The sequence below is a fragment of the Protopterus annectens genome, chromosome 7.part0 (assembly GCF_019279795.1).
Source record: "Protopterus annectens isolate FY-2018-M chromosome 7.part0, PAN1.0, whole genome shotgun sequence".
NCBI lineage: Eukaryota > Metazoa > Chordata > Ceratodontiformes > Protopteridae > Protopterus > Protopterus annectens.
This window is the reverse complement of record NC_056739.1, coordinates 27,998,161-28,013,334: the sequence shown is the minus strand read 5'-3', so window position 1 is coordinate 28,013,334 and position 15,174 is coordinate 27,998,161. Positions and strand designations below refer to the sequence as shown.

Here is a 15,174-nt window from a genome sequence, read left to right as displayed (position 1 = left end):
GAGAGACCAGCTATATATAAATATATACAAGGGACCTTCGCAGAGCAGAAAGTATATTGGCGCTAAATGCTGACATTAGAAAACTAGGACTTCAAGGTTGCATACTAAGAATAACATATAAAAGAAAAGTGCTGTGACAGAAGCAGAAGTGCAGGCACTCAATTCACCAGGCAGAGGGAGAACAGAGGCAGTGAATACAGCAGCCAGTGACAAACTGAACTGAGGCTGGGTACTATAACCCTGCAATGCCGAGAGTCTGATAAGGATGACAAGGGAGCTACAAGCAATGACGTGGGTGGAGGGGGTGGTTATCACTGCTATAATAAAACCATGTTCCACTGGCAGGGAGTTCGACTCCTGCAGGTATCAAACCAATGACTGTTTGGGAATGATAGAGGGGAAGGAGGGAAGAGCAAGTAATGTAAGGGAGCACATGCCTTACGTGAAGTCAGGAAGCAGGGGGAGTGCCACCCCCTGAAAGGCTTACAGAGAAAGATTTAAACTGAGGTTTTGCACTTGGTAAGGAAGGAGGGGGGACAATGCAAGTAATTGCTTTCCCCATATAAACACATCAGAGGAAGAGGAAAAGAGATGGGACACTGAGGAAAGAGCACAGAGTGAGGTGGGAGGAGTGTTTTACTGATGGAAGAGCTAAATGTGCAGAGACAGACTTGTACATCCTAAGCTCTGAGGTACTGAAGATAGGGCTAGGAAATAGTTGTAGGTGGCTGAGCCCTAAGAAAGTTTAATTCATCTAGTGGGGGCCTCTACCAGCAAGAAAAGAATTCTGGGGATGGTCTTGACAATGGCAAAGTGGGCTATGGGCTGTCCAGATGAAGCTGCACATGAAGCTGCACTCAGCAAATTTTCAGTTGTTTAGAAACAGAGAAAGGGAAGAAACCAGATGCAAAGATATTAGTGTGGGATTTCATAAGGTAAATTATGCTAAGTTGGATGTGTGTGTGTGTGTGTGTGTGTGTGTGTGTGTGTGTGTGTGTGTGTGTGTGTGTGTGTGTGTGTGTGTGTGTGTGTGTTGGGGTGGTAACTACTTGAAATCTTGGGACCTGCTTTACAGAATCCCAAGATGTGGAGACTGAATGGCTGAAAATATGGAATTACATACAAGTCTGACACATTTCTCAGAAAATTCAGTTTTCTCCAATATATTGCAGTCTCAGAGTTGGTATATATAGGTTCAGGGGTGGGGGGCGTGCCCCACTGCAAAAAAGAAGTTTAAAGTTGAAGAGTGATGTTCAGTATTTGATCTCCTACATTTCTGGTCTTTTTTTCATTATTTTGGGGCTCAGCAGTTTTAGGCCAGACATTTCAGTAGGTAGACACATGTTAACTTGGGACTGGAGAAGAATAGCAAAGGGGCAAACAAGTTATAAAAGTAGAAATAAGTTCAGAGACAGTGTTCCCACAGTTATAAACAGGGGGGGTGAGGAAGAAGCAAAGTGAGAAATAATACCAGTGGAATTACAGAAAAATATTATATTAACAAGTACAAGGGGTAGAGAGATTGCTAGCAAGCTGAGGAGGTGTTGTACAAGCTGAGAAGGTGTTGTACACGTTGAGGAGGTGCTGTGCAAGATGTTAGGAAGAAAGGCAGGAGGAGGTAAGAATGGCAAAGACAGAAGTTGAAAGGGAGTTGTAGAAAAGGGAACAGATGCCTTTTTGGTATACTGCAGAAAGGAAAAGTGGACAGAGAAATAATAAGAGGTAACTTGTGCTGCGGTAGCATTGTCGCCTCACAGTAAGACGCTGTCTGGTTCGATTCTCAGCTAGAGCGTCTTCTGCATGGAGATATGCATGAATGGGCGTACCTTCATTGAAAGTTGTGTGTGTCAGGGCTGGTAACTCAACACGTAAAAATGAACTACCAATCATTAGCAGACCGGAGTTCCGCTGTGGCGACCCCTTACCGGGAAAAGCGAAAGACACAAACAAACAAACAAAAACAAACTGAGAGAAGACAGGGAAGGGCAGAGCTATTGAATGGATAATTTAATTCAGACTTCATCAAGAATAAAGGAAGAAATGATGCCAAAGCTAGGGCAGAGCTAAGACAAAGAAATGATCACAGTGGATGGACTCCAGACACAAAGGGGGATGGTGGAAAGGGAAATTACCAGCCTTATGACAACCTCCTCCCATGGTCCTCAGGGTTTTAGCCAGAATACTGTTGGATCTACTAGAAGAGAGTTTTAATAGATTATGGTTGACTGCAGAAGTGTATTTTGGGTGGAAAATGTCAAAAGTTCTATCCTTCTTCCAAACTGAAAGACATAAAATGTACAGAATATGTAACTTATGAACCAAAGGATACTAGTAGGAAATGTCATGCAGAAAATCCTGAAGGAAAGGTTATTTGTTTTCCTAGGGAAATAACATCCATAAAAATAACCAGCAAGGATTCACAACAGAGGGAATGTCCTGTCAGTCCTGATCGAGTTTTCCCAAATCCTGACATGCAGTTATTAGGAAAAGTCTAGTAGTTAGTTAGAGAAAGACTCGAGAACTGCAGCTGAAGTCTGATTAGGAGGACACAGACTGGAATAAGGAGTGAATAGTGGGGTACTGGGGTGAGTCCAGTGTACTTTAGAATATCAGTTTCAAAAATATCTGAAGGAATAGAGATCAAGTTTATGTTCAGTGACAAGACAGAGAAAAATGCAACATTGGAGGACGTAATTAAGGACCTAGACTTGGAAAGACTGAACAAGTAGGCAAAACTCTTCAGCTGAGGTTCACATCAGACACGTGCATAATCATACACTTGGACCTCAACCATGTTACACTACATCAGATACGGAGTGTGATGCCAATGCTGGGAAAACAACAACTTACCATTCCTGGACTGAGCAGTTAACAACAAAATAAGACAACAATGCAACTGCAAACAAAAACGTTGGGTTATAGTCTTATATTGATTCCACAGGAAAATAATGTTCCTGTGACAGCTGTCAGGACACTCCTTTAGGACTTCATGAAATCATGAAAAACAGGAATACATAAGGCTTCCAGGAGGAGTTAATACAAAAGATTCCAAAAGGGAGTGTGTAAATGAAGGAAGATGGTATGGGAAACCACTCTGGATGTTCAAGTTCTTTTCACTACAGACAAGAACAGAAACCTTGAGCATGACATAAGCATTCAAGGTCATGACACCAGCAGAAGAGGCTAGTCCATCTCCTACTTTCAGACAATGTAACAAAGTAATATTTCATATTCAAGGCTGACATCCAACACTCCTGATTTAATCAGTGGAATTCCTAAAGTTTATCCTAAAAATTCGCTTGAAATAATAAATAGGTTCAAGTGAAACAGGTCTTGCATGGTTGAGTGATGACTATTGTTTGACGCAACAAAGAATATGGAAAAAAAAAGCCTGTGTCCTGCTGCTGTGGAGGGACCCAGTATGTTGCTGTATTTTTAGTAATAGTAAGATTACGAGGGAGCGGCTGCTGTTCTTGTGGAATAGAGCTTGGTAATTGTTAATGAAAAAAAAAACTCTTTGAAATAGTCACGTGAAATTATGTGCACTACCTAGCTTTTTGAAGTACTGCTTTCTAATGGAGTTGTGGAATGTGTGAGCTTCTCTCACATTAAAGGTGGCATTGTAAAGATTAGGGCAAGAGTCCTAGATCCTTTTCTGTGAAGTTCTATGTTGCTGCTTTTGCCTTTCCCCTGACATATCAGTGCTTTGAAATTTTCTAAACAAAATGATCTGTCAACATTGAAAAGGCTTCTTGATTAATGATGAATGGAGAATGACAATGTTGAACATCAGCTAGACTGCAGTCAGTCTCAACTTTTCTTTCCATCTCATTCAATGCAGCTTCTATGGGCTGACCAAATGACTGGTCATAAACTTGAGCATCTGGTATTTCAGTCATAACATCTTCTGGGAAGGAGACTATTTTCAGTGATGCATCATACCTAATAGTACATTTATCACTGCACTGCTGACACGTTTGGGTATATATGTCTTTTTTATCAGCTTTGGAAAACAGATGGAAATCATTGCCTTTGTATCAGTATCTAGGAGGTCTTCTACATGATCTTGCTTGTTTTGCATAACAAACCTCTGACACTATACTGTGTACATGTGTATGAAGTGATTCAGGGCTCTGATGTTCATGTAAGCAGAGATGTGCAGACCCTCCCTTGTGCCAGTAAATCTTCCAAATTCTTTGGGACACAACTAGATTTAGTTGCTCTCTGATACTGGAACCGAGGAACAGAAAAACAAAAGCTGCTTCCTTTAACTCATTCCCTCCAGTACAGCTCTTTTGAGTGTGTACCTTTAACTTCAAGTGGGCGTGGCTTCACCCTTTAAAAAATGAAGTTATCACCTTACAATTCTAACAAAAAGTCATTGACATAGGTCAAACATCAATACAATTGTGTTTTCCATCATGTATGTTTCAAGATAAAATATTCTGATACCTTGTATGCAGCACAGTTTTGCAATTATTAATGCAAATATGAACAAACAATATTTGACGCCGAGAGGCGCAGTAGGAGGTAACTGCAGATGCACCTGGGGACGTCACTCGGATGGTAACTCTCACCTGTCTGCTAGCATTCCATAAAGTCTCTCAGCACTCTGAAGTTTGGAGACTTGATTATACTGCAGAATTAATCCAGTAGAGGTATAGCCCAGACCAGAGGTTTATCTGTTTTTCATTTACTTAATTATATTTATTTCACTTTTGGAAAGGCAATGTTTAATTTGATTTAATGTATACTTTTTTCTTTTATAAAAGAGTAATAGTGACACTGAAAGCAGCATCTTCAAGGAGGAGGCAAGTCAGAATATAACCAGAGTCTGTACTAAAATTCAACAATGACTCCTAACTGCACCATATGAAAATCTCCATCTGAGAATGAAGAAGAATCTGGCATTTTTTAGGTGAAAGGGATGAAGACAGAGTTGAATTAAATAACCAAGAATACCAGTGACATGTGCAGAGAGGTATATTCACTGAAGAACTTATACTGCTTAAGTAAGGACAATTGTGCAGATGCTTTCTGAACTGGCATCTCTTCCAGACTTTTCCCTATCTTGAAATATTCTTCTGTAAAGCAACAGTATTTAATCAGCATCCACTGCTGGTACCAGCAGGAAAACAAAATGAGAATGGTCAGTTGCAATCCTGCATCCTGATTAATTTTTGAAATACTATGGAGGAACCATATGAATGGGAGCATCATTCCATTTGGAGAGTTTTTATATAGCGGGACAGAGCTGTGTGTGGTTGGGGACACTAACTGACTGCTTGTCTCAGTTACTAGACAAAGATTCCTCAGCCATCTTGGCTGGAATGGGAGACCAAAACAATTATCACTGACAGGCACTCTAGGCATGCCAGTTTTCCTGCAAGTGGCATGGTTGACATTGACAGTAAACAATACTGTGAATGGAAAGACAGCATGACCAATGGAGCTGTAGTGATCATTGTTACTTTATACTGCCATGCTACACAAGACGTTCTACTAAAGAAGCCACTTCTGCAGTGATGATTTTACCTGTAATAGTTCTCTGCCACTGGTGCCACTCAGCAGAGACATCTCTGCAACAGACTATGCAGACACATGTACAAATACTTATAGTTATACGGTCTGAGTGCGCTTTATGGCGCTCATACTGCATCTTTGGTACTTTGCAAAATTTTATTTTTGTTAACGTTTTTGTTTTTCCTTTAGTGTAAGGAATCCTTTGACTTAATGATGTCAAAAGAGCATTATTTATATTATACACTAGAACATTTATAAAATGCTTACCATTTGTGTTACCTGCATTGTACAGTTATACTTCTTGCTTCATTCAACTAGTTTTGCACTGTGTGTGTCTGTGTAGGACGTTTTCGGAGTATATGACCACACATACTGTACATAGGCAGTGGTGGCTCTGAATAATTTTACAGTGTAGGAAACATTTAAGCATAAAGAATACTAGAAAACAGTTGGGGATGCTTTAAGGATGCAAGCTTTCATCAGTCAGCTCTTGCTTTGGTTTAAATCTATCTTTTGTATACAAGAGATGGAGCAAACATTGGCCAGGTTGTAGTATTCAATAAAAAAAGATTTTTTGAAGGTTAAAGCAATACCACAGCCCTTCACCAATTTTACTGCACAACACTTCCTTTATAATGTATTTACAAAACTAGATTGCGTACTATGGTAGTGGCGCATTTATTTGGTATCAGATTCTTTCTACAAGCTATAAAGCAGACAGTCAAACAAAAAACAGTTATTGTTTCAACCTTAAAGTTGTTAGAATAAAACACAACAACAACATTATTTAAATTAACTTAGTCAATAGAAAAATCAACAAAACGCTTGTAAAAAGTATTACAACTTGAGGATTTGTAATGTAAAGTTCAGGGACAGTAGTCCCAGCGTTTCTTAATTTTACAAAAGGATTTGACAGCTCCAGTATGATATAGTTATCTTTCACCCTATTTAAAGGTGAAAAATCAAACCCTGAACCTCGTGTTTGTGAGGTAAACACTTTAGTCATAATACAAACCCAGCCTGCATTATTCACCACTCCTCTCTTGCAGGTTTGTAAAAGTAGGCATTCCTTAAATGTAGATAATGTTCTTTTTGTCAGGTTTATTATATAAACCCATGTTCCATCTTTATTTTAGGGTTCCAACTGGAATCTCACATTTCTTTTTAAATCAATCATACCTCTGTCTTCTGTCCACAGTAGAAGACAAGAGTCCCGTTTCATCACATCAGTTAAGTTTTTCCAATAACCCTCTTTCCATTCCTCTGGAGGATCACATGTCTATCAGGGACCTCTCCTCTGTTCTATCTACCCATGCAATATCACTGGCATTTAAACACTACTTGAATAAGGTTTCCAAAATAAACATCACGGAATTTTACTTTCCAAGGCATCTCTCTTCAAACCATAGAAATATTATAAATTAAAAGTACTGATAACTTAAGTCTTTACTTAAGAAGTATATATATCTCTTAATATTCTCAATTATTCTAAATTATTTCCTTTATTATTGCTGTAACCCCTGATCGTTAATATTGTCTATTTTTATTTCTAATTTTCTAATTGCTATGCATCTTTGATTGTACATGCCCTCCAGAACAATTTACTTTTAAAACCCAGCTGTCTCAACCATATAATCCAAATTAGTACCTGTTGTTATTTATAAGCATTTTCAGTTCACCAATAATACTATTATAATTGAGAATGGCATGTCTAATTGAGTTCTTCTATTTCTGCAATGCTTACACTTGGCATTACCTTCCCAAATACTAAATTTATTGACTTCACAGAAAGTCATTTGGATCATCTCTTTCTGTGCATCATTTTTTAGATATACACTAGTCAGCTAGCCAATTTCAATATCTGATCAATATCTGATCTTTCTTTATCATCAAGAATCATATCTTTGAGTGATTGCTGATTTTCTGTGTGTTCTTTTTTTGCCTTCTTCAACTAATGATTTTACATACCAGTCTGCTTTCTCTATATTTTTATCCATTCTTGTTTTTCATTTTGCCTCTCCTTTTTTCACTTTTTACATTACTTTCTTTTATTTTCACTATCTTTTTTTACCATGACTTTTGAATATTTTTTCCTTTATGTGTACTGAAACTTTAAGATTATAAAACAAAACTAATACAATTATGCCACAAAATGCATTACCTGTAACAACTGGTGAACTAGAGTGGAGTGTGCTTCAAGATGAAAAACAAATACTGTAACTAAACAGTAAATTATACTAAAACCCAAGTGGCTGTGTTTGTGCGACATGCCAAAATAGTCCTATCATAATATGCCTTAAATTAATTTTCAGCTGCTGAACCATTCTACTATATACAGACTATGAAATGTGTATCAGCAGTTGAAAACATCTGTACAGCAAACCGACAATCTAAATTGCAATCCAGCAAAAACTTCCCAAAAAAATGAAATACAAGTTAAACTTATATTACAAATACAGATAATAGAAACAACAAATAAGGAGCTAAAATACATCTCAGTAGAAGCTGAATTTGTAGGTCTATATCATATTCTCAAAAGTCGACAATGTCGAATCTGACATTGTCGACACAAGAATATTGAACGCTCAGAATCTTGAGCGTGTAAACGGAAATCTCCGTAAGGGGAGATTTCTGTTTATTGCAATGTAGTGTGGTCTCATTCTTGGGTTGGTATATTTAATTAGCGGGGGGTGTGGGGGAACTTGCCCCCCTTCATAAACCCATTAGGGTACATTTTTCTTTTTTTTGTCTCTTTATAAGGTCGACGTTTAAAGACATCGACCATATGGTGTCGACCATATGTTGTTCGTTGTTTTCAATTGTCGATCTTATAATATAGACACAAATTTGCAGTTTAACATTTCTTTTCTTGGGAAAAAGTACTTGAGAAACATGTTTCCATGTAAAATGTAAACACACATTTATAATTAGTATACTGATTTTGTAAGTCTTATGCATTTACTACTTTTACTGTTCAGTCATGTCTCCTTAAATATCTGGGGAGCAATTTCTGCAGAATATTTTCAGCCATCAGCTTTATAGTAATGAATTCTGTGCAGGCTATGGTGTTAAATTCCATTCATTATTCTCTTTGAAACTGAATTCGTATTTCCTTCTGTTGCAGATCTTTCTCCACCAAGCACAACACCGGATTCCAAAGGGGCAGACCACCATGGACACGCAGTGCTACTTCCATGTTACTTCAGTGTTGACTCTGAGACAGTGAACTTGAATCAACTTGTAGTGCAGTGGCAACATGGGGAAAATGATATAGCCAAGTTTATGAACAACAACCTGTTTATCAAAAGAAGAGCATGGCTTTCTGTGGATGGGCTGAAAAAAGGGAATGCTTCCTTATTACTATTCGATGTTTCACCAGCAGACACGGGAGATTATACATGTGATGTCAATTACATCTCAGATACCAAACCAAAAGTCACAGTCAGTTTAAACAAAGATGGTAATGTTTTATTTTATTATAGTGATACTTTTGTATTTTTATTCTCATCCGTGTTGTAAGCAAATCATACAGCATCAACCTCAGAAGTAGGATGGCAGCTTTGACTTCATAAAACTCAGGTTCATTACTTATACTTGCACTTGCCTATCTTTAGATTTTCAAAGTTCTGATAAAGGTGTGTTTTATATACATTTACATTTCAAAAGCCATTTGATTGCTGAGAAGACTCCTCTACTGAGCTCAGCTTAGATTAATTACTTTCAGCATTAATTCCTATTTTACATGGGATTTGCTATTACTGGAGATTTTTGTTGATGGAAAGATTTGGCAGTGAGAATTCTGTATAATGTTCTTTGATAGATTTCTGCTCTTACGGTTCATGCTTTTTTCTTAATTTTGACTACAAATAGTTTAAAACTTACTTTGTATTGTAATTACGTAATAAGTAACTTGAAATTATGAGTGATTATGCTATGTTTGGATTTTATATTTCACTCCCTCATGATTATAGGATGTTACACAATAGGTTTTAGTTCCAAGCACTGGAAACTGCCAAGAGATGCTTAAATGCATTCATCTCAGCAAATAATGCATCACATTTTTAGTTTTATTGAAGACACTGCATCAAAAACTTAAATCATGTAATATTATGAAACTTTCTGATGAACAAAAACAGAAAACAACAAAAATATCATATTTGGGTTGGCATCTGGTTTCACAATGCGGTACAAAACCTTCCAGGGAAAGTACTCTGTCCCACTGCCAGCACATTTAGCTGTCATCTGGACAAGTAGAGTTGGTACAAATGCAACAGTACTAAATATTCTTGGCTGACCATTTTATTGGCATAATTTGTGGAGACGGGAGTAAACAGCACTATCATGTAAACACACACACACACACACACACACACACACACACACACACACACACACACACACACACACACACACACACATCTCACTTGATACAATTACATAAATCAACAATGAAACTGGAGCTGTGATGCAGGGACATTATCCACTGAGTCAAGGAGTTCTTGGGGTTGCTGTTTTAAAAACGTTTTCTGCAGAAGTATATATCAAAATCATTTACTGTACTTATTTCAACAGATTAATTTGCAGGACTTCTACACTTTCTTGTTATTGGGATTATAATTGTACAACATCTATAAAATATTCTGCAGTGTAAAAGCACTATGCACCCCCTGTTGGTGGCCAGCTGCCTCTGATGGCCATTTGGAAGGAATATGGGCGCAGTAACTTTATCTGCCATGGACACAGAGCATGGAAGCAAATTAAAAAAATAATGCTACACTACAAATGAATTCTTCTCACAACCTTTTTCATTAACTTTTCCCTTTTATCTATTAGTCAAGGACCTTCGAGACTAATCCAGAACAGCTAAAACTCTGAAACATTTTATATTGCAGAGTGGCCAGAACCAGGATGTGTGTTACAAACTTCATCACCATATGTTTTAGATAGTTTTATATTAACAGGAAGTCACACAGCCAATGAAAGTATTAGACTAAGGGACCCATTTAATTAAGATTTACTCCATATATCGCATCTTGTGTTTTTAGACAAAATTCCCTCTGGCCATAAGGTCATTTTTCAAATACAAAAAATGCTGACAACCAAACAAAATGAAAAAATGAACTGCAGACCTGCTGGCAAAAAAAACAAGTAAACCAGAAGCCAAAAATTTAGCGCTTTCATCCATTGTTTAATACGTGAACTTCCTCAGAAAAATTTTCAAATGATTTCCAGTTCCTTAAATAACTTACTAAACAGAAAATGACATCATGACCATCAAACTGAAAAAATAACAAATGTGATTTTCTACAAAAATGAAGTATTGTCATAATGATAATAAATAAAAAAAAAATATATATATTATATATATATATATATATATATATACAAATGAATGCATATACACATATATACACACACACATACATATATATAAATGCAAAAATACAGTCATAAAAATGCAGTGTAAATTCATGCTGTGTGAATAGCATAATAATCAACTTGAGCATATGAAATGCGTATCCAAAGACCTCTCCCACGTAGACACAACAGTCACATGCATACACACACACCCGCACACACACACATATGCACATATAGACATGTGCCCCCTACACAAACACACGCGCGCGCGCACACACACACACACACACGCACACATCACACACACAGACACACACACATACACACACACACACACACACACACACACACACACACACATAGAACCAAACAGTCACTATGAAAATATAAAATACACATATGAAAAAATATATGTATAAATATCATAAAAAATATATGACAATATAAAAATAATGATATATACACACAAGTACACACACCAAAATGTATATAATATAATATATATAAAATGTAATATATGTATAAAACAAAAAATATGTATATATATGAATAATGTAAATCATATCAAGTCTCTGAAGGAAATCAGAGTGATATGAACATGTATGTGTACACACATGTACACCTCACACAAAACACACATGGATCACATGCATATGGTCTCAAACACCTATCTATATTTCAAAAAACATTTTAAATTAATATAATCATTGAGGCCAGGCAACCTATCAGCCCCCAACAAAAGTTGCCACAATGTCTCCTTGCATTTTAAGACATTGTTTAAATGTCCTCCAAATTCACTAGTGTTGATTTTTTCCAAAACTGAAAATTGAAATTTCTTAAAATCTCTACATGTTAAAGAATGTTTGGCCAAAGAATTAAACTGATCTTTGTTTTTTATAGCCAAATTGTGCTCATAGATTCTTCTTTTTAGAAGCCTTTTAGTTTTTCCTATGTAATAATGTTCACATGAAACACAATTGGCGATGTAAACAACATAATCGGAATTGCAATTGTAATAACTCTTAGACCAAATGTTGGAATTAAGGGATTTTATGAATACACTAGTACTGTTACTAATAAATCTACACTGCCTACAATTGTTGCATGCATAAGTACCCCTCTTAATACTGGCTGCTCTTGTCATGTCCTGATACCTATAATGATCTATTTCCAGCATAGATTTTAAATTTTTAACTCTTTTGTAAGTGAAAGTGGGTTTCACCCCTAAAGTACCAACCAAATCTTTATTTCCTAATATCATTTTCCAATTGTTAATGATGATGTCCCTGATGAACCACATTTAGTCAACAATCGGTAAAGGGAAAGCTAGGTGGTAACTACTGGTATTCTCTAAAACTTTGGAACCAGAACTTAAACCTATCTGACTAGAAAGAAGAATCGGTTTAGCAACCCCCTTCCTTAAAGAAATGACCTCTTTTTCTATTTTTTGAATCCAGTCTAATGCGTAACCTGTATACAAGAATAGTGACCTTAAAAATCCTACTTCACTTTGAAATACATCATCATCAGTGGTGAGCCTACTCAAACTAATTATTTCGCCCTTTACTACTCCTTTTTTCATATGTGTAGGATGTAAACTGTCCTTGTGTAAATACTGGTTTGCAAAAAACCTCTTTCCTATATATTTGACTTTTCAATGTGTTATTAACTGTATCTATACTAAGGAGGACATCAAGAAAGGGAATGTTATCCCCAAAACCACTCAATTTGAAGACCAAGAAGTCAGTACTGTGATTCAAATCTGTCACCGTCAGAAAATTCTTCAAAAGTGCCATTCCACAAAAAAGTAAATCATCTATAAATCTAAAATATGCAAGTGCCCTATTGAAAAGATGATGTTTAACCAAAAATTTAAGCTCCCAATTTGCCATAACCAAATTGGAAAAAGCTGGTGCCACCCTCGCTCCCATTGCTACTCCTGAAATCTGTTGATAAATATGTTTACCAAATCTGAAGAAATTATTCTCTAGGACTATCTCCATTAGATCACAAATGGTGCTAACCTTGTGTTTCTCAACATCAGAATATAAAGTCAGGTATTCCCTCAAATATTCTAATCCTTCTGTTTGCTTGATAGCAGTATATAAGGACTTGACGTCAAGAGTAGCAAAACTGACAGAACTAGATGAAACATCTATATTCCTTAGTTCTTCCAATAAATGCCAGGAATCTCTGATGTAAAATCTAGTTCTCTGTACAATAGGATTCAGAATATAGTCAAGCCAAATAGATATATTCTCAGTTTTGGAATGCTTTGCGGAAATAATAGGTCTAAAAGGTGGGTTATGCTGGTCAACATGTAATTTTGGAATGTCAAATAATGTAGCCAGTTTTGGGTGTTCGACCAACAAATATTCATAACTCTGATGATCCAATTCTCCTTGGGTAAACATGTCAAACAACAGTGTATCAACTCGTTGAAAACTTTTTTTAACAACATTGACACTAATCACTTTGTATGTCTCACTGTCACTTAACATGTCTATCATAGATTCATTATATTGAATGGTATCCATGACCACAATTTTACCCCCTTTATCGGCCTTCATAGTTCTAATATCAGAATTTTTGCATAAATCTTGCAAAGCTCCCTTTTCAGAGGAACTTAGATTGTCATCACTTACATAACCTGTCATCCTGCGAAACTCATTTTCACATTGATTTTGAAACATTTGCAAAGTAGTATGCAGTAGGGGGTTAAAAGTACTCGCTTTTTTCGGCCCAGTCATGGAAGGAGTTTGAACAGTGACCAACACATCATGCATTATATACTGTAGGTTCAATTTTCTTAACTATAATCTAAAATGTATTAACAATCTACCAATATTCACTCTATTATTAGGTATAAATGAAAAACCTTTTTTCAAAACATTAACAGTTTCAGTGGATAAAGCAACTCCAGATAAATTAATAACATTGATGCTAAAATCTTCAGCTTGTCTTGTGGTATTCACTTGTATTTCCTCTGGTTGGGGTATCTCCCTCTCCCTTTCCCCTTCCATTTGTTGTGGGACGTATTGTTCCACTTCTGAGTCTGTTTGTTGACTGGCACTGCCAGCAGAAAAGGGCCTTGATTAGGTCCCTGCTTTCCATTAACAAGTATTTCAGCATAATTTCCATTAGAAGAATTGCTAGAATGTTGGTTGTTAAAGTCAGAAATGGCGCCGACTTCTCCATTAGATACACTATTGTGTCCAATATTCGTGTCAGAACCTCTAGAACCAACATCATTTGTTGTTGAAAATGCTATAGTATTTGTGGCTTCCTTAGCCCCACTGTTTAAAGCAGGACTTCCACTGTCACTGCTGTTGTAGATCTTAACAGAAGGGTCTTCTACCCTATCTTGTAATAAATATGCATGTTTGGCCTGATAAGCCAAAATGTCTCTTTTTAGTTTATGTTGTTTCCTAGTCACAATGGAAGCCCGGTGCCTGTCAGCCTTCGCTTCTACACCGTTGTATAAAAGAAAATAATCTTTAAAACACCCAAAGCATTTGATTTTCTCATCTAGTGTTTTAATATTTTCCCTAATAGTCTCAAGTTCTTTCAAATAGTGTTCAACCAAAACACCCATCATGGTGATGCCAGTATTGTTATAAAGCTCAATAAGGTTGGTACTCAGCTCATCACCAAAAGTTACACAATTAGGGAACCTGGCTGTCCTTAAGCCCTGAGGCACAATTTTCCTACTTATACATTCACTCAAATAGGATACCTCTAGCTCTAACGTGACAAACCTGAAAACCATTTTTTCTAGGTCATATATGCTCTTTTTACAGTTAATAGTGTCAGTATAAGCACTATCATTTATCGACTTACTTGCTGCTGAATCAGATGCTTGAACATCAGCAAATGGATTATTGAAAGATTTGCAAATGTAGCCCCACACATTGCTTTGGTTTATTCCCTTGTTTGTGGTGTTCATCACCGTCGTCGATGCTTTAGCTAAACAGCTAGTACTAGCTGTGACTTCACTTCCTGTGTCGTCTGGCGGTAAATCTAAAACTGTAGCTGTTAAAGACTTCTCATTAGTGCCTTTGACTGAACCAGCCATACTGCTTGCAGAATCACTAGTGATATCCGACTTAGAATGTTCCTTGAACATGGTGGAAACAAAAGTGTCTTTGACTGTTTGAACAATAAAAGCGATAAGTTCTTCTTGGGTTTTCTCTCCCACAACCTTGGCAGGACTAGAGCCACTGGCATGTTAGAGCTAGAGGTATCCTATTTGAGTGAATGTATAAGTAGGGCTTAAGGACAGCCAAGTTC

The 15,174-nt window shown here is 36.8% G+C and overlaps 1 protein-coding gene across 1 annotated transcript in view; it reads left to right on the top strand.

The window, feature by feature from the left end:
* The window catches only part of LOC122805775, an 889,800-nt gene that overhangs the window by 310,009 nt on the left and 564,617 nt on the right, over positions 1-15,174 (top strand). The window contains exon 7 of the mRNA XM_044076042.1: positions 8,648-8,983. Within this exon, the coding sequence (XP_043931977.1) occupies positions 8,648-8,983 (336 nt within the window). The remainder of the gene's footprint in view (positions 1-8,647; positions 8,984-15,174) is intronic.